Source organism: Anoplophora glabripennis, unplaced genomic scaffold, assembly GCF_000390285.2.
Source record: "Anoplophora glabripennis isolate ALB-LARVAE unplaced genomic scaffold, Agla_2.0 scaffold268, whole genome shotgun sequence".
Lineage (NCBI taxonomy): Eukaryota > Metazoa > Arthropoda > Insecta > Coleoptera > Cerambycidae > Anoplophora > Anoplophora glabripennis.
Window position 1 is genome coordinate 417133 of NW_019416436.1, and position 21069 is coordinate 438201.

General features: G+C 35.6%; 3 protein-coding genes across 3 annotated transcripts; 2 read left to right on the plus strand and 1 right to left on the minus strand.

Annotated features, from left to right (window-relative positions):
* Positions 1-15: 15 nt before the first annotated feature.
* On the minus strand, positions 16-2763 carry LOC108904348 (mitochondrial ribonuclease P catalytic subunit). Its single transcript, XM_018706863.1, has 4 exons — positions 1859-2763; positions 1547-1810; positions 1166-1497; positions 16-200 (listed from the first exon to the last, which is right to left on the minus strand). The coding sequence occupies exons 1-4, from the start codon at positions 2720-2722 to the stop codon at positions 77-79; spliced, it is 1584 nt and encodes a 527-aa protein (XP_018562379.1). The 5' UTR covers positions 2723-2763; the 3' UTR covers positions 16-76.
* Positions 2764-4723: 1960 nt separating this feature from the next.
* LOC108904347 lies at positions 4724-7002 on the plus strand. Its single transcript, XM_023454541.1, has one exon. The coding sequence runs from the start codon at positions 4724-4726 to the stop codon at positions 6689-6691; it is 1968 nt and encodes a 655-aa protein (XP_023310309.1). The 3' UTR covers positions 6692-7002.
* A 7181-nt stretch (positions 7003-14183) lies between these two features.
* Positions 14184-19961, plus strand: LOC108904349. The gene is made up of 2 exons (XM_018706865.2): positions 14184-14278; positions 17759-19961. Exon 2 carries the CDS (start codon positions 17765-17767, stop codon positions 18911-18913), a length of 1149 nt encoding a protein of 382 aa, XP_018562381.1. The 5' UTR covers positions 14184-14278; positions 17759-17764; the 3' UTR covers positions 18914-19961.
* The last annotated feature ends 1108 nt before the right edge of the window (positions 19962-21069 follow it).

Here is a 21069-nt window from a genome sequence, read left to right on the forward strand (position 1 = left end):
AAATAATTTTCAAAAAATTCTCAAATGTTTATATCGAAACATTAAATTAAAAATTACAATATGTACAATCTACAAATTATTTCTTGAGGCACAGCCACGTCGAATGGAATTCGTTCTTGTCTTTGGGTGCATCAGTCTCGTACGGTATGTGCCAAGTTCCATCGTTGCACTGGGCCACGATACTGAAAGGTGGTGGTATCCTAAAAACAATTATTTACAAAAAAAAAAAGAATAGGGAACAATATTCATTTAAAAATTCTAGGTTATAAACCAGTAAGAGTTTCAATTCAAATGATCTCTTTGATCACTTAAGAGTAGACGGATTACTTAAATGGAAAGCCTTTACTATCGCTATAACCCTAGCACAAGGGAACTAACGATCAGAAGTGGTGGAAAAAAAAAATTATCACAACCTCAATTACGCTGATCTTGGAATAGAACCTGTCAATTTATCAATGTATGAATGAAAAAATAAGAAATTATCTAAATTCGACAAATTTTAATGAAAAAGTTTGTGTGCAAGCCTAAGTTTGAACATAATTTCGTCCTGTTTGTGCATGACGTAATCTGAGACCCATTAAACGTCAACATTTTTACTATATTCACACCACAGTAGCTATACATTATATATAAATGGAGAATTTAAGTTGGTTGTACGTAAAACGTGAAATTTACACATTTAGATATGGTATGAACCTGTTCGAGCCAATATATGCCATGATTTCGTTAGTTTTACTCTCAAATGACGTCACCATATGCGCGTAAGCACACATATTCACATGATTCCTTACTAGATATTTTTTTATTTGACATTGCCAACATTTTTTTTTTAATTTTGGTAAACATTTTAATTTTTCTTCAAAAAATTTCAAAGCTACAGCCTTTCAGTATGTTTATATTGTTCCACTTGAACCGAATTGATTTTTCAAATTCAAAACATCACCTTTCACATAAGTGGACCACACTCGTATCACTTAAGGGGAGACAGAATAATTAAAATGGAACTGATTCTAACCTCTTCTTATGTGTTCTATGGTTCTAACCTCAACATGTGCTGTCAAATTTTTATTTCTAAACAAAATTTTTTAAATTTCTATCCCTAAGCACAATTTTTCAAACATCAACAGTCACAAACATTAATTATAGATTAAGAGCTCTTTTTTACCTGAAAATGGGCCCTTTCCTTTCATCGACCCTGAGCAAGTGCCACTGCCTCTGCGACAGCCACCTGTCGAACAACATCTTGAGCCTGGGGTCCCTTAGGAGGAACTTGTGACTGCGCATCAAGTCCCGCGTCACGATAACCGTGTCCTTGCCCGAGTTGAGAGCACAGTAAAGTAGGTAAGGGTCGTCTTGGGAAATGTCCTGTGCGAGGAAGACGCTCGCGTTCTGCGTTACGTAACCCCAGTTCTTCTTAGGCCACCGGTTCATGTGGGCTCTGCCGAGGACTAGCACCTTCTTTCTTTTCTGGACAAAGTGGGAGACCACCAAAGCCACCTAAAAGGCTGAAAGGTAAAGTGAGAAGTGACTTATGGATTATATTTACTAAAGACGAGTATACGAAGGGCTGCTGCTTCGTCCCAGCGGAATAAGCAATGTTTAGCCCGTCTAGGACGACGTCAAATTGTCCCATACTCGCGGCGAAATTCTTGAACCTCTCGAGTTCCTCGGGGCTAGTTTTTACGAAAACGTCACGGCCTACGATCACCTTTTCGAACACTTTAGTTCTGAGCTCGTTAAAGTCTTCGTCGGTTAAGTCGAAGTTGTTTAATGTTCGGGAACAGCTCCTACAGAGGCCTCTGTGCGTAACCTAGAAATTTTGAGAGTAGAAAAATATATCGGTGCTCGTAAAACTCACAATAGTAAAGTCGCTTCTGTAACCCAGCTTCCTTGCCGTTTGGCAGATGTAAGCGCCGACATCCTCGTCGCATTTTAGATTGTTTTCTTGGAGGAATAGGAATAGTTGTTCTAGTTTCTCGAGGGCTTCCGTCTTTTTCCTTATCTTCGCAACGGATTTAATATAAGCCAGGTATGCGACACTTTGAGGTACCCGCTCGTATTCCAACATCTCTCGTAGGAGTTCCCAGCCCAAACTTTCTTCGTTGCGTGAAAAACATGACGCTATGACGGTGCTGTAAGCGGTAGAAGAGGGAACGACACTGACTTTAATCTCCTTCAATAAATCCAAACACTGTCTCCACCTCGTGGTGAGAGACAAAGCACAAGTAATATTTTCGAGGGAAATAGAGTCTAGTACGGGATAGTCCTTCCGCAGGTCTTCGTAGTGCTTAAAGATTAGTTTTTCTTCACTTACCTTACACGGTTTACCGCTTTCGAGGCAACTGTCTTGATTTTTGAGATAGATTAACCTTAAATATTTGCCTACGGTCGCCAGGTTAGGCTTGATTTTCTCCTGGTTGAGGAACGTAATGTAGGAAGCGCCCAAATCGAACTGTCTCGTTTTTACGCAGTGTCCCAGTATCATAGCGTCGATAGTGTTGTTGCTGTATTGTCCCCGGTTAAGTTCGTGTTCTAAGATGGCTTTTCTTACGTTCGTCCAGTCCTTAACAGAGTTTATTTGGACGCTTTCAAAGGCCTGTAGTATTACATCTCTGTTCACGTTATCTTTAAGATTGCTAGCCAAGTTCCTATAAAAACGTATATTTCTCGTTTTAATTACGTTGTTCTGCGTAAAATCACAACATATTTTTCTAAAAAACATTTTATAATGGATATAAAATATAATTTTTGTATTTCCTATGTTCAACGCCGCATTTTTAAGGTTAGGTACGTTAGATTACGCAGGTTATGTTTGTTGCTAAAAATTTGTTTCCTATTAGCACCGACCACACCATAAACTGCCAAGGTTATTATTTGAAAGGGGAGTTCTTTAGCTGTCTAACTACATTACAAAATGACGTTGTGACGTTATAAGTGAAAATTTTTAGCTGATTGCAGTGATAACATACTCGTATTAGCATCAACGCTTTGATTGGTCTAAACCAGTCAAATTTTCGAAAATACCTCGTTTTTTGCCAAATTACGTGAAAATTAGGAAAAATTCTGTAGAATTGAATAAATTACTTTACCCCAGCTGAATGTTAGGCCTTCATTTTCAAAATGGCGTCCAATGTTCTCAAAAACAGTTTTCTTTCATTAAAAAAAAAACAATCATTTTAGAGAATAATATTTTAGATGAAAGTTGTAGAACTTTTTTTAACAAAAATTTTTAGCTCAATCCGATGTCAATTGATAAATTTAGTTATTGCAAAAAAACGGCTAAAAATCGTATTTTTTAAAAACATATTTTTAAAACAAAAAAAATGTCTATGGAACTCAGAATATGTAGTCCTTGTCGAGTAGAATAAGTGCATTTTTGTAAAATTGCAAAATATTTGATAGTTTTTGCAAAAAATTGAGTTTTTTGAAATAAATTTTTTTCAAGTTTCAATAAATCATACAGTAATGTCCTTGCGTGAGTTATCTTCTGCTTAAAATTTTCTCTGAGAGATGTACTTTCCTGTGCAAATTTTGCGAGTATTGCAAAATAATTGTAAATATACCGACTTTGACTTCTTTTTTCGGGTCGAAAAATGTAGATCTCTTATCGCTGAACTTTAATCGGGATGGCGTTTGAAAGCTGGCTTTTTTTCGCGAATTTAAAAAAGTCCTACGGCAGGTAAAAATCTAATTTTTTGTGATGGGTAGACCTCTATTTGTGTATATACCTTGGATGTGTAATGCTTACTTTACAGAGACGCGTTCATTTGTTACTCCGTCAACCAATCAAATGGTGTCTCCTTGCTTTATGTTTAATTCTAGACCAATGGTAATGTACGAATTTGTTTTATATTTCGTGCAGGGAGACTAGACAAGGAGCACGAACTCATACGGGAAAATTGACAAAATTTGTCCAAGAAATGGCAGAAGTTGGGGTGGCGCTCATGTTCCATATGACCCAAGTGAATGTAGCATAATAAATACGAGTGAAGTAAGCAAATAACCAATTTTATTTTATAACGAGTTTAGTAGATATATCGGGGAGGTATGCTAACCTAAAAACTAGAAATCAAATCAATAATTATTACAATTTGTTTTTATAATGGTAAATAAAAAGTTTCGAAAATAATTTAACGATACATATGGGACACTAGCGCCCTCTTATTTTTGTAAGATTTTTGTTTACATGGAGTTCGGGCTCCTTGTATAGTCTCCATGATTTCGTGGATGAAAGCCATGAACTGTAACATCTGCGAACTTAGCTTAACGACATTTGATTTGACTATTTGACAATTGACAGGCATTTGACATTTGCGAATGACGCCGTATTGACGTGACGTTTTTGTTTTTACTTTTTCGGGGTCTAATAGAGAGAAAAATACCGTTTTTCAGCAGAAATTACGGGATTGAGAGGTTCTCTGCATGTTTATATTGATTTATTTGCAAGAGGAACTGAAAATGTAGTGTTTATTTTTTACGAGACTCGCCAACCACTTGCGTCTTGAGACATAACCTCAGAAAATTAATATACTGCTTCGGCGCCTAGAATTTAGATAACACGTAATCGATATCGAGAATAAATAAAGAAAACTTGGGTAAGTACTTTGAGTCAACACTAGTACTTGATAATTACGATAAAATTTATCAGTGACTCGGAGCTATGCACCATTGCTTGTTAGTTAAATTATAGTTAACTTTGAACAATTTTTTAATTGCAGTTACGATGGAGAATAACTTTGAACTGACCGAAGACATACTAAAAGATCTGAAATGCTCTCTGTGCGAACAAATCCTGTCTGTGCCGCCCGTATCGATAATTTCAGAGGACGCAACTAAGTATAAGTGCGGTAGATGCCACGGCATCAAAACGTACGTCGAGACTAGGTGTTACATGTACGAAAAGCTAGCCAAACACATGATATTCCCGTGTATGTACGAAGGCTGCGACGAGAAACTGAAATGGTCCACGGTTAGGGAGCACGAGAAAAAGTGCGAGCACCGCAGGGTGATCTGCCCCAAATTAAACTGCGACGCCAGCATCGGCATGGACGACTTCGTGCCCCACTTCAAGGAGAAGCACAGAGACTCGTACCACGAGGACAAGCTCACCGTAAGTAACGTGCACAACTATTACAGCTTGGACTTGTTAGAGAAGGACGGTCGGGCCTACATCGTCATATTCGACTACAACGACGTGTTTTACGGGGTCAGCGTTTGCTCGTTAGAGCCCGACAGCCACCAGTACGAGCTGGTCTTAGATTCCGACTCCACCCGACAGTCCATAGTAGTCTCGGAACAACAAATCGTACTGTTCGACGAGAAAACGCACTGCTTCAAGTGCGTCGCGGGGGGCTGCAAGAGCGAGTTCCACCTGTTCCGGTACTACAAGAACGGGATCTTAAAACGGATGAGCACGAAGCTGTACAAGGATTCCGTCACGAGGACCTTCCGGAACCGCCCTTTGAACTACAACCTGAACATCGTCGAGGAGAAAACCGAGGCGGACGAAGACCTGGACGATCTAGTCAAGGATATGGTCGTCGACGAAGTGAACGACGATGAAGAGGAAGAGTTCGAGGTGTCGAAGGAGGAGGAGATCGTCCGCCGGTTGTTACAGTGCCCCCACTGCAAAGAGTACATGCAGCCGCCCATCTATCAGTGCGTCACGGGTCACATAATATGCAACAAGTGCAAAACGACTGCGGAGAAATGCCCGACTTGCCAGGAGACGATCGATGCCACGAGGAACTACATCTTAGAAGACGTCGCGAACAATTTGAAGCTGCCGTCCCAGCCCGCGAAGGACTCCGAAGGGGAGAGCAAGGAGATCACTTGTCCGTTGACGAACTGCTTCGACAAGTTCGATCTGACGACCATCTCGTCGCATTTCAAGGAGAAACACATCGATCACTACCACTGGAACAGCATAACGTTGAAGAACATCTACTCGTACTTCAACATCGACGTTCTGGTGAAGGGGACGAAGACTTACGTCGTTTTATTCGACTACAACGTCACCAACTTCGGTCTGAGCGTGTGTTGTGTGTCCGGGTCGGACGATTCCCGGTACGAGGCGAAACTAACGTCCCAGGACGGCAAACTCGCCATCGTAGCGACCGACCAGAAAATAATCCCCTTCAACGACGAGGAGCACTGCTTCAAGTGCATCTCGGGCGCGTGTAAGGACGAAAGGCACAAGCACAGGCTGTCGAGGTACGCGCTGTTCAAACGCTTCACCACGAAGTTCAACCGCGAGTCGGTAATGAGAACGTTCGGCCACAAGTCGTTGAGTTACGTCGTGAACATCATAGACGGCAAGAAGGTGTTCCAGAAGGAGCTGGCCAGGAAGAAGGACAAGATCTTCCGTCAGATGTACGAGTGCCCCATCTGCAAGGACTACATGCTGCCGCCGATCCACCAGTGCGTCGCCGGACACGTCGTCTGCAACGCCTGCAAGGATAAGGTGGAGAAGTGCCCGTCGTGCGAGGGCGCCTACACCGGCACCAGGAACTACATCCTCGAAGAGGTGGTGGAGAATATCGTGCTGCCGTGTCAGTTCGTGACGGAGCGGTGCCCGTTTAGGGCGGGGGTGAAGAGGATAGCGTCGCACGAGACGGAATGCCCGTTGAACAGCAAGAAGGTGTGCGTCGAGACGGAGGAGAAGCCTGAGGAGGTCAAGGAGACTGATTAGGAGTACGTCGGGGGGTTTGACGCATGACACCGTAGGCGACCGATTGTATCGCGTGGCAGGGGTGTGGATTCGAGAAAGGGAGTCTTTTTTTCAGTTCGAATATGTAAATGACAGCTATTGGTATTTTTTAGGCGTAATTTGAGGAAACGATTAAAAAAATAACCGTCTATAAAGTAACGTTTAGGAGTAGTTCAGATAACGTAACAGGCCCCCTTACGATCGTTTGAAACTTGAAATATCCACGTTAAGTGATCTTTTGTAGATCGCCATGTAGGCCAAGAAAATAAGATTTTCACTCGAAAAAAGTCCTATTCGCGATATTATTGTAAAATTGTCTTAAGGAACATAATACAAGACATCTCTCATCTCGTGAGTCAAAAACTTTTATTAGCTAACTTTTCTATTTAAACAAATAAGTGAGGAAAACAGTTTTTCACTTTGCAGGGAAAACCATCAATTTTAGCGAAAAGTGACTCGCAGACAGCTTGTAGGGAGTAAAATTATCTACAAAATGAGACTTGTTAAATCAAAATCGGTTAATAAACAAAAAAGTTATTGCAAAAAAACAAGAAAAGTGCCCATTTTTAAATTTGTTTATAGCTATCGCATTTATTGTTAAAATTTTATAAAACCTAGCTCTTTAAAAAGAAGGTACTTGCTAAGTAAACTGTCCGGTGGCCGGCGGCGTGGTGGTGGGGGAAGCTCGTCCGAGCGAGTAGTCGCGCGCGCAAGAAAAATGAAATCCAAAGTTCGAATTGATGCGCACTGTAAATTTTGCAATATCTCGGCTTCTATTCATCGTAGAAACTTCTTTTTTTTATACTGGGGTAGCTCGATGAAAAAATAACAATTGACATATTCACGAATTCGTAGAATAGCCCTGAACCCCAGAAAAAATGCATCTTTTATACTGAATTTTTTTAATTTACAAAAATGTCAAAAATTATTGTTAAACGAAATATTAATTAAAATTCAATTTCGGAATTATTTTACCATTATTAAATAAATAAACGAAGCTATCCTTCATCACAGTAAACTTATTTTTTCAATATTTTCTTAGCTATTTAATTACGATTTAAGTGTAAAATTAAAGTAAAAATTCACAAATTATTTTCAAATTATTATTTCTCATAAAAATAGAAAAAAATTTAAATTTTAAATTGTACTATATTGCATTATATCTATTATTAAAAATGATTGTGATAAATATTTTTTTAATTAATTTTGATTATGTTGCAAAGATTCATATGATAAAAAGAAGAAAATGATATGGAATCAAATTCACCGCCTTTCAAGAAGTTAAAATTGTAATTTTATCAACCGCATTATGTTTATTAATATTTTTTAATTTTGAGAATTTGCAATAAATTCAAATGCTTTTTATTTTTTTAAATCTCTTAACAATAAATAATAATTTAAAAATAATTTGGGAATATTTACTTTAATTTTACATTTAAATCGTAATTAAATAACTAAATATTGTAAAAGTAAGTTTACTTTGGCTTAATATATCAAAAAAATAACTTTTTAAAAGAACGATAGCTTCATTTATTTATTTAATAATAGTAAAATAATTCCGAAATTGAAATTTTAATTAATATTTCGTTTCACAATAATTTTTGTGACATTTTTGTAAATTAAAAAAAATTAAGTATGAAAGATGCATTTTTTCTGGGGTTCAGGGCTATTCTACAAATTCGTGTATATGCCCAATGTTATTTTTTTGTCGAGCTACCCCAGTTTAAAAAAAAAGAAGTTTCTACAATGCCAGCGCGCATCAATTTGAACTTTGATTTCACTTTTTTCGCACGTGCGGCTCGCTTGGATGAGCTTAATAACTTTTTTGTTTATTAACCGATTTTAATTTAACAAGTCTCATTTTGTAGATAATTTTACCCCCTACAAGCTGTCTGCGAGTCACTTTTTGCTAAAATTGATGGTTTTCCCTGCAAAGTGAAAAAACTGTTTTCCTCACTTATTTGTTTAAATAGAAAAGTTAGCCAATAAAAATTTTTGACTCACGAGACGAGAGATGTCTTGTATTATGTTCCTTTAGACAATTTTACAATAATCTCGCGGATAGGACTTTTTTCGAGTTTCTCTTTTATTTTCGCTAATTTTCCTGTTGTAATGATAAATTTTTGAAAATGTTATAAATATTCTAAAATACCACAACCATTAGTTTCGGTGGTGTCGAATTTATTGTGCCTGCAATCATCTGCTCTAAAATCGACGGTTAAAGTCTTATTACGATTGTCTGTTTTCATAAAAAATTTAGATGTAATATAAAATATGGCCCATAATGAGAAGATAAAGGTCTTAGCAGCTGATCGTAACAATGACTGATTTTAGTGAATAGCGTTTTAAAGGCGAGGATGTACGGCAACATTCGCGCACGGAAAAATCATTCTGATCTCTTTGAAAAGCCAAAAGGAAAACATTTTTCTGAATTTTCTTTATAAAAAGTTTTAAAGATTTTGCTTTCCTTAATTTTATATAGTATATAGTATACAGGGTGTCCCGAAATTCATGCAACAAAATTTGGTCATAGATTCTTAGGACAAATTTCTTAGATCCTATTTTTTTGGTTCAGCCATAGATTTTATTGTTGATTTTTTCTCCGAAAAAATGAGATGCCCATTTTATTTTCATCATAACTCTGCGAGTTTTTGACCTACGAAATTTTTTCAAAAAGCATTTTAAAGGTTTTTCTAAGCACTTTAAAAAAGGTTATATTCATTTTCTTCAAAAAATTAGTTCTTTCGCCGTTATTTTACTGTAAAAAGTTCGATTTTACTTTCTGACAAATAAACAATCACCTTTAGAGAGTGATAACTCCGTTATTATTACATCTACGGTAATCAACAAAAAATGAATCGTTTCGTTATTTCAAAAGCTTTATTTTTGCTTGATATGGGTTTTTCGATAAAACGCAAGGTTTTCGAGTTACTTATCAAAAATGGTTGAAAAACATGCACTTTTTAGATGAAAAATCAATATTTTCAATCGCAAATAACTCGGCAAATATTAATTTTTGGAAAAAACGTTGTAGAGCATTTTTTGCTTAGAATTAATTAACATTTGTTTCTTGAGCAATTTTCTAGTTACTGTTAAAATTTCACGTCAATCGGTGCATGTGTCAAGAATTCAGACCTAAAAACCGTCATATACTGAGCTAATAACAATTTTATCAAGAAGAACGTAAATTCGCACGTCCTTCGCATTTACGCTTATTTATTAACGCTTGTGCTTGATGCAAGTTCACGAAAAATAAATCCTCAAGCATTTTAAAACACTGGCAGTGAATAATATGTTCACTACCTCTTCAATAATAGACGGCTTGCTGTCGAGACCTATTGTGGTCTGCTGGAATCTGCGATACCACTCGGGATTGACTTTTTATTTTATTCCTTTACGTTTTATTATCGATATAAATCAATATGTTCCTACATTTTTAACTCGTGTATTCGTAGAAGTATTTAATTCTTGCCATTTTAGCTTTTAGGAATGTGTAGATTTTAAAATTTTGTCAGTTTGTGGTAATTTACTGTTACCGTGTAAAAGATTAAAAGCGAGAGTAAAACATAACTTTAACGAAAATTTTGAGAGCTTGTCGAAAAATAATCAATAATGATTTGACGACGTTGCCGTTTCACAAATTAATGGTTGTGTTGCGACAAAATTAATTTTCTTTGTTTTCCTCACATTAGAAGTGGACAAAAAAAATCAGGAAAAAATATAAGTTGACACTCCCCCAAATTTTCGTATATGGGCCCGCTACGCTAGTTATAACCTTTTTTCTATCGTTTATTTTCTTTTTTTACAGCATTGCTCGCCGTCAGTTTTAACAGCGACTCACAATAGGGTCTTTGCCATTTTTTATTTAGTACCATGTAAGTTTAATTTTATTTTGGAAGCCTGATACTCTTTTTTTTATGTATATACTACTGGAATTGTATAAAAACAATATTCGATAGTTGATTATTGTTAAAAAAATTTAAACTACTTTTCAAACATACATAGGGCGTTTGTTTATAAATGGGTACAGTTTTAGATTCTTGTTGTCAAATGAGGACAATCGAATATATTTCAAAAACCACTTCAACTTGCATTGCAGTTAATGTTGCATTTTTTTCGTTAAACTTGACCAAATTTTCGTTATTTCGAGATAACGCCAAAATTCCAAACATTTTTTCAAATTTCGAAACCCCAAAGATTGATTAAGGTGTTATCGCCCTATTTTGACCCCAAAATTTCCTATCGAACTGCCTTCTTAACAAACCGCTCTGTACAACTAGACCCTATAATAATTATTTAACTTGGAAATTGCTATAATGTCAAATAACCGCCTGCCGCTCGAAGTCCGAAGCCGTTTCGTTGCAGAATTTTTGATATTTTACGTTAAATAATTATAAACGAGGATCGTATTGTGCAAGAATCACCGAATTCAGTACATCCTCTATGTAAAATTTTCATATCTCTGTGTTGGTAACAGTTGTATCGTTGGTTGCCTATCGTGTGATGTAACTAAAACAAAAGAACAGCAACTGTATAAGACCACTAACGGCGCCAGGAAAAATGCGTACAAGATGAGGTCTGGATTTCAAAATACGGATTTGGGTGACCGTTTAAGCTTTAGCGTTTCTTTTTTCTGAACTTGTCTGGGCGAAAGATGAAAAATTAACCCAGAAATATCGAAACGCAGGAAGTATTCAAAATAGTGACTCGTTTGCCGTTAACAAAGTCGGAGACTAAAAATAATCGACAAAGAAAGTGAGTTTGTGATATTTTCAAGTCTGAATTTTGTGTAGGTTAGCATTTTTTGCGATTAAATTTTATTTTTCGCTTTAAACTTTCTTTAAACTAAATTTTAAAGTCACAGAATGCTTATCTAATTTTTTTTTTACTTAATACTTAATAAATTTTAAAATTTCGATTAATAAAGTCTTGACTGCAACATCATTGGATGTTCAATTTTTTCAAATGGAATGTTTTCTTTCTAACTTAGCAGGAAGCTTAAAACTCTTTTAATTTCATTACCAATCTTTTTCTGCATGTTAAATCTCGTCTTAAGACCTTCGCACCTACGACTTTTTATTTTTCAAAGAATATACGTTCCGTGCAATTTTCCTTCAGCGCCTTACATTAGGGCGATTCTAGCATAACATCGTCAAGCCTTTGCGACTTCTACAAAGCGTTAAGTAAAAACACAGTCCGCAGATCTAGTTGGAATTGTTCCAATCTGCATTTATTCGTTTCGCGGATGGAGTTATTTCTGCAAAAGTTTTACGAACATCTTTAACAATTTCTACGATACCGAACCATTGAATCTGGTGGTTCATCTGGACATTCCAGCACTACATCGTCGAATTTTCCCGCTTCTTCGGTCTCCTTATAGATTTTCGAAGCTTCGAACCAATTTCATACTACATTTCACTGACCTGCTTGGAAAGAGCATTTTGCTAAAGATAATTTCCATTTCAAAGAGATTTAGTGTTCATACGATTATTTTATAACGAAAATGTAGAAGTTGCTATGCTTTTATATAAAAAAAACCTTTTATAAGGTTCGATGTTCCAGCATCACATCGTCGAACTTACCGGCCCCTTTGAACGCTTCAATCGAGGCTTAGTTTTTTTTCTACGTGCCACCAAGCATGTTTTAAAGCTGTAGAAAGCATTCTTATTTTTATTTCTGTACAATAACAGTGAATTTTCCAACGTTTTTCTTCCCCCTGGAAATTCTTGTTTTAAATGTGCAATGCTGCATCAATTTTTGACATTCTAGGAAGAGATTCATTGTTTTCTTCCGCAAGCTTCAGAATTTTCTGAAAATTATATTTCTCTTTACGTTACTACGATATCATCGTATTTTCTTGATTTCTAGAGACAATTCCAGACCTTGAGTCTCCGAAATCTATTACTGGCATCAATGCATCAGTAACGATGTTAAAATTAATCAACGATTCCTGATTTGGATGTTATTGGAGGTATTCCATCACAATGTCCTCATGATACTGAGTTGTTTTCAAGAATTCGTAATATAAATGTTAGACGAGGCATACTTTCTAGTTTCCTGATTTTACATAGGAAGCCAACGGCTATTGATTTACTGTAATTTATTAAAAAAAGCACCACAGACACGTGCCTGTCGATAAAACCAGATTAGTAAACCATTTCCACTGTAGAAAACTTTTCAAAGCATTTATAGCAAAATATACTTTTTGCGTTATGAAAAAATTGAAAATCTGATGTGGCACAAATTGGCAAGTACATATTTTGGGTATCTCATTAAATAAACTGGCTGAAAAGAATGTACCCTTTTTCCTGGCCTCTAGAAGTGCAATTCCTGCTTATTTTCCTGTAAAATCATGTTACAATATCAAATTTCAGTGAGGGAAAACTTTGTTCTATATTATATTCTGATTTATTTTTTGAATATATGTTGGTTAGGTTTTTCGATATTTTTTCCCCGTCAATTATTTTGTGAATGACATTTTATAATTATGAGGTAGTCAATAAATATATAAAGACTTGCGTGTATTAAGTACCTTATCTTTTAGATGTAAGTGAACATTATCAAGTGATGTAATGTTATCAGATAACGATTTAAGAATATTATTTTTATCTTTAACAGTACTTACATTTTTTTATATCCCTTAGAATCTTTTAAAAGCCAAAAAAATAGTCATTTGTGTATTCAATCAATAAGGATTCTGCATTCGGAAAAACTCGTCAAATGTAGCCATCACGTAAACGATAAATTAGTGATAACTCATTGATTATCGGCTGTATATTGTCATTATTTTTAAATTTAAATTATTTCGCGCCTTTTCGACACTTAATGGCACCTAACGATTTCCGTCGTTCCTATAATCTTTGGTCTATGGTTCGATGATATCGAAGAATGACTCATTTTCCTGTTGCGTTATCCGTACAGATAATTTTCTATTTTATTCGAAATAAAATAGCAACTAAATCAATTTAAACGTTAAAGATGCAAATAAACAACTCTAATTTTGACAAATTCCACGAGTCGCACTAATATAATCACGGAGCATGGAGGATTTACTCCTTTTTAAATGGTACATGTAATTTTTTTAGAATAATAACGAACAGAGTTTTGTTTCGTCCATGATCTTGAGACTGACAGTTAGAAATCAATGCTGAATTTAAAAACTCAGATTATAATTTCAAAATCTTGTACGAATTGATTTCTCTAAAACTGCAAGAAAAGATATTTCATATTTTTAATTGAACACGCCCAGAATCTGTGTTTCGTTAATTTATTTAATTAAAAACAATTTACGAATTGCACCTACATGATTTTGATGTTTTTATGAAGAAAACTATTTTAAAATACCTGTGTTTTAACGTTCCCTAATAAAACATCCAAAAATAATATTTCCAAACTTCGAAACTTACTCCGTATGAATAAACACGTGCAGGGCAAATCAACAAACCTCTATGTAAATGCGTGTGTAAACCTAACCTGTTCCGGCTCTTTTATTGATCGGCTTGGGTGATATTTCTTGCCATTCTCACACCAGAAAACGTTGTATTTGTGGCCAGTTAAACATCAAACGCAGTAAGTACTTACGTTTAGAACGTCTAGAGCTTACATTTTATCGAATTATATCCAAATACATTGTTTTAGTTTGTTTACAATTTACATAACTTCCACAAAGCTATGTCGGCATCTTGCCGTTCTGGCTCGAAGCGAGAGCACGTTTGTCGAATTATTTGTTTACAGTTTTTTGCCAATTCAAATTCAATTTCACATGTTATTTTATGGATCGGTGGGTTCTCGTGGTTTGTTAGCCGCCGACCATAAAGAAAATGGTAGTGTAAAGCTGTTGATTTCGTACAAACGGTGCCGATGTGTGATATTGCCTGGCACTTGTAGAAAAACAAACTTTTGTTGAAGTCTAAATAGTTGCCTGAGGTTCTTAGATTTTTTGAAAAATTGGGGACTAGGTACTTCAGAACAACCTTACATTTAAATTGACATTGTCAGTTTTTTTTTTGTACCTAGTTACATATAAGAAAAGTAACTATAATAAACCTGTGTTTTGAATGTTGTAACTTGTGGTGTTAATTTATATAAGCTGAACGGAATGTATAGATTTCTGTTAGTTACTTATTATAGAAACGTCTGAAATTATGTGTGAATGTAATTTTTTATTAACGGAGGTAATGAAATTTTTCTGTAATATGTGTCTCGTTTAACTGAAGACGGTATCGTTAAATATTTGATCGTAGTCGTGTACCAGTGCTATTTTTGCTTGTGTCTTGCCTTCGGAAGTTTTGAAATATTAGCAATATTACTTCTTTAGATGTAGCGGCCCGTATCAACGCCCGAAAAACATAAATCGGAATTCAAGCCTTTATTTACGCAGTAAAGTAGTAGGTTTATCAAAAAATGACAAGGGACATGTCTTGTAGAACATTCAATTCCCCACAAGAATACGTTTCGGTCATTTAAATCCGTCTATTGGTTTTTAAGATATAAAATTCTGAAATTGAAAAATAATTTTTCCCATGTGATATACGACCTCTAAATATTAATATTAAGAGTTCCGATTTTTACAAGCATCTCCTCTCACCTCCCTGAATCTATTTCAGAGGAGATTTTGAAAAAAGAAAAAAATAGTCGATTTTATTTTAATCAGCCTAATACGCATATATGTATAATTATTGGTTAGCTTGCAAATAGTGAACAAATATGTATGTACACATTAAGTAATAAGTGGAAAAAGGAAATAGAGAGAGAAAAATAATAGGCTGATACAATTCAATGGATAACTAATTACGTTTTTTTAACAAGGTAGTTGTTTTTTAACTCTGTAGTAATTTGGACAATTTAATGTATTGAGGAAGTTCGTTGTACTCATTTAGGTCTTTATAATACACCGACGTATTAGTGTTAACATCATGCGATATCCGTACGTATAAATTATTTTTAAAGTAAGTAATTCGTGGTTTTGAAACTTGAATATTATAAATTTTCGTAAATAATCGGAGGCTCGGTTGTTTAATATCTTGAAAACAATTGTCGTAGCGTTATAATAAAATAACTTAGTTTGTAATAAAGAGTTTTAAGTTAATTTTAACCTAAAGTAACCCACACTGGTATTGAATGTCTTAAGTTGACTAAGACTAAGCGTACAATCGTAACGCTATGGCAGCATTTTGATGACATTCCCCATAAACCAATACAGCAATAAGTTCTTTACGATTCCAGATATGGGCCACTTTAACCACCAAAATCACTACTAAATTTTATAGTAAAATGTTTCACAGAAGCTTTTCTGTTATTATTAGCCCAGTTACTGTAGCTGAAAATATAGTAATACCTCCGAATTTTTTATAACTGTATCGATTTTTCTCAAAATTTAGAATTAGACTCATCTTACCCTCCACTTCAAAATTTATATATGCGCTAGGTGTGGTTTTTGTTCTTAAGGGGTGAAAACCACCCCTTATTGGAAAAAAAAAGAAAAAATATAAATTTAAGCATTTTATGCAATCAAATATTTTTTATTTATGCAGTATGAGTAATTTCATGTGCTATCTAACATGAAACTTAATGTATCCCAAATTTTCCACCCGGAAAAACCTTTAAAAATCACCCCTTTGAATGAAAATAATATGAACTTTCTTTTTTCAACTTGAAACGTTTTCACGCATTTTTATCAAATTAAAATTGATTTCTTGATTAAAAAATCTTTTTTATCGATTGCAACTTTTCAACCCTTGAAAAAATACCCCTTCTTTTGAAAATAAAAAAAAAATATTAAAAGGGTATGAAACATTTTAAATGTGCATTCGTATTAAATAAACATTTATTCCCTTCTTATAAAATAATTTTGAATTTGAAATACGTATATATACAAAAAAGATCTAAATGCTTAAAAATTTTTGTTTGACCTAAATTTTCCTAAAATTATCACCTATACACGTATTTATTTTTTTGACAATAACTTTCTTACTTTTTAAGATTTTTAATCGCAGAAAAAATTTTAAAATTCACCGTTTCAAAAATAAAGTTTTTTTTTTCGAAATCATGCTTTGTAAGTGAGCCACAGACCCAGAACATATTCTTAGAACATAAATGAAGAAATCTGTAAATGGGTTGCATTTAATTTTAATTCTGTCGCCAAAGGCACTGATTCGTTTATTAATTTTTTCATAAAAAAAAATGAGACTATCATGTTATTTTGATCGTATTTCCGTTAATTTTGATTCTAAAGACTTTTAAAACAGCTCATTTTAAAGGTTTTTCAAAGTACTTTAAAAAAGGTTCAAATAGTTTTTTCCTAATATTTATGGTTTTGGCGTTATTTAACGTTAACTGGTTCCAATTTAGTTTTTAACTAACATACAATAATATTCAAAAATCCATAACTCGGTTTATATTGCAATTAGAGAAAAACAAAATAATGCCATTAGATTTGTTTTTTCATTACCTTTCTTTTTGTTCATTACAACTTTTTCGTTAAATCCAATGGTTTCAGAGTTATTTGCAAAAAACTGTCCGAAAACAAGAACTGTTTCAGTAAAAAATCAACATTTTCAGTGACGAATTACTCGGAAAGTATTGGATTATCCAAAAAACTTTATATAACATTTGTTACTTAAAATTGACTCCTCTATCGGTGCCTGAGGTTATTTTGGGGTGTGAGACACCCCCAGGGCAAAAGCACACTTCAGCACTATATAAGTTTTGTTCCTTGAGGTATTCCCCACGTTCAGTCAAAATTTCACGTCAATCGGTTCAGTTATAAAGAATTCGGAGGTAAAAATCCTGAGTAACTGGACTATATTGAGATTTTAAAATGTCGTTTGAAAAATTTGCCTACTTTATTGTGTTCGGTATCGGAGAACGCAAGAAAAGCAAAGAAAACAGGCACTGGTTCCGCCCGAGTCGCGATTCACACAGAAACGACAACCGTTAGCGCGTCTTCAGTCATCCGAGGCACGAGTACCGCGTCCTTCCAGCGAACTGTCGTGCACCCGAAGCGCCACGTCCCGTCCGGGTGAACTGCATAATTTTTTTTGATTTCAGTCTAACATGGAAAAGTTTGTCCCCCCAGATAGCGTAGTCGATCAGCTGAAATGCGCCCTGTGCGACTTTTACTTGTCCATATTGCCGGTATACCTCATATCCGACGACGGGAACCAGTACAAATGCGGGCGGTGCAGCTCGATAAAGACCATGATCAGCATTAAGGTCAACATGTACGAGCACCTGGCCAAACTGATATCGTTCCCATGCTCCTACAAGGAGTGCACCGATAAGGTGTTGTCGAACGACGTTAAGGAACATGAGAGGACTTGCCCCCACCGCACGATCTTATGCCCGAAGGCGAACTGCCACGATAACTATAAGATATGGTCGATATCGTCCCATTTCAAAGACAAACACAGCGATCTGTTCCATACCAATTTCTTTACGATAAAGAACGTGTATGCTTACTATAACATCGACGTTCTGGAGAAGAACGGCAAGACGTTCATAAGCCTGTTCGATTTCGACGATATCAACTTTGGCATAAGCGTGTGTTCGGTGGAGAACCCGAACGGCTGCCAGTACGAGGTGAAACTGACCTCGGACGTCAGCAAATACTCCATTACGATCAGCAACCAGAACGTCATAATGTTCAACGAGAGGGAGCACTGCTTCAAGTGCGTGAACGGCAGTTGCAAGTCGAAGTTCCACTTGTACAAAGACAACCGTAAGGAGGTGTCGAAACGGATGACGACTAAAATAAACAGGGACTCCGTTAAAAAGATGTTTGGCTCAGGCCTGATAACGTACACGATAACGATAACCGACAAGGACGTCAAGGAGGAGGTGAAGGAAAAGAACGACACGAAGGAGGACGTCAAGGATACGCTGATAAGGAAAGCGAAGAAGATATTCCTGCAGATGCTGGAGTGTCCCGTTTGCAAGGAGTACATGCACCCGCCGATCTACCAGTGCCTGACGGGGCACACCATGTGCAACAACTGCAAGTCCAAGGCGGCGGACACTTGCCCGGTGGCGTCGTGCGACGCCAAGATCGAGGCGACGAGGAATTACATCCTGGAGGACCTGTCGAAGAAGGTGGAGTTGCCCCAGTTGGAGGATAAAAAGATGGTAAAGACGGAGGGCGCGAAGCGGAATAATACGGAGGATGTGGACGGCGCGGAGACGCCCTCGAAGATACAGAAGAAGTAGTCGTGGCGCGTTTATTTAGTCTCTTGTTTTTGGTATATGTTTAAGTTCATATTTCTTCCGTTTAATTTTCTTTTTCTCCGACAGGGAACTGTGTATTTTTCTTGTAATCTGTTTTAGCTCTCGAGGTACCAGCGTGCCGATGCGTTAAAAATTCTCGTTGGGAGAGCGGGGCTTTGTGGTTTGAATTTTTAGCCAGCCGTAATCGCAGCAAAGGAAACCGATAGATGCTTTTCATAAATTTATGTTTCGGGATTAACTGAAATTCAGTCTATTACAATTAAAGTTGTATTTCTAGTACAAAAAAAAGATCCCATGATTTTTTTTGCAAATTCCATCAGTCTGTGTCAAAATTGTTCATCCTGTATCTCAAAAGCGAACCATTTCTTTCTCTTTTTGTCCACTCAAACCCAAATTTTAATTTCGCTGAATTAATTTTTACTGTAACCAAAAAACAACCTTTCTGCATTATCTAAAAGTTTGACGTATCCTCTTACTCGCTATATCAGCCACCAAACTCGACTGATTTAAGTCCTGCGGATGGTACAAGCATTAAAGCCACACCTTGACATTTGTCGGTTTCCTTTGCTATAAAATTTGTTCTTTCAACATTTTAAACTAAGAAAACGGAAAGTTACATTATTTAAGAGTGACTTTGGAGCAAAAAATATGTGTCTCCAATCTTCGTTTGATCAATATTAATTCAACAAGTGACTTCCCCTTTCAGATTTTCAGGGTAGGAGTATATTTTTTGCTCCAAGCTATATTTTGACGATTTTCAATTTATAAAAAATAAAATCAGCAAGTCTTTATGTAATGATAATTTTTTTCGACATGCTATAAGCTTGTTAAAAACAAATTTCTATAGAACCATTCCATATTAATGAAAACAAATATTTGACGAAAATAAACTTACTAACAAAATGGAACTTATAATCGAACAAGTGTAATTGAAGAATCGAAGGTTTAATAATAATGACTTAAGAGGGCTCTATAGCAAATAGCCAACCAGCAATAAATTTTTGTAGATTTTATTACACAGATTGTCTGAATATGAATCAATGCACAAATAACAGACTTTCCCCCATTCTATCGCAGATTTTCTATAAAATGGAGTTAGTTTGAAACTCAAATAACTTTTTCGTGTAAAGAAATTTGAGTTTCAAACTAAGTCCATTTTATAGAAAACTTGCTATAGAATGGGGGACAGTCTGTTATTTGTGTATTGATTCATATTTAGACAAACTGTGTAATAAAATCTATAAAAAATGTAGTGCTGGTTGCCTATTTACTATAGAGCCCTCTTAAAAATTATCGTTGTTTCTAATCAGGTGTATTTTAATATTTCGTTTCACACATATGACATACAAGCTACTTTAAAGTTTATAATTTTCTAGTGACCCTTGACAACGGATACAAAAGCTATGTTGAAGTTCCATTGCCAACTAGATTGTCATAGAACTACAACATAGGACATTTTATTTGAATTTGTCTAATAAACACGTATGTGAAGCAAAAAGTGTGACACGAAATAATAAAAACAACCAAAACGTACGATTATTTTCAGGACGTCGTACCGATATCCAAATTTCTTAGTTGTTTTCTAAACTCTGTGTTTTGTAGGTTACGAAGCTACCCTGAGGATGGCGTTCGCTAGCGCTGGCCGAAATCAATATTGAGCTGTAACACTTAATGTTTTTTTTTTAATCTTGTACTGTAGTAATAGTATCGTCTATTTTTTAAAAGTAAGCGACTAATGTCGTAAAGTAGGACTTTCCTGGCTGACATTTCCTCCGAATAAATTTAGTCGCTGGAATTGAGGGCATTGTCACATTATCGGGAGAAATGTCAGTTCCGTCACGTGTATGGATAATTTCAAACGGTACCTATTATGTAATTTCCTAATTTCTAAAACGATTTACGTAACATTCCATTGGAGAAACTATTTTTATTGCAGTCGCCGTTAACGTAGTCCTCGCATTGTTGGAATTACCCGATACACGTTTTGTCGTTTGACGTTACTATTTGCCTCCTTTTTTTTATTACTATAAGATTTTGTGCTTGTCACTTGTGTTGCTTCTTATTGAAACGCTCTCCGATGATATTTGCAAGTATAAGTTAGGGTTTTGTGAAATGATTATGTTTATCTATGATTAATT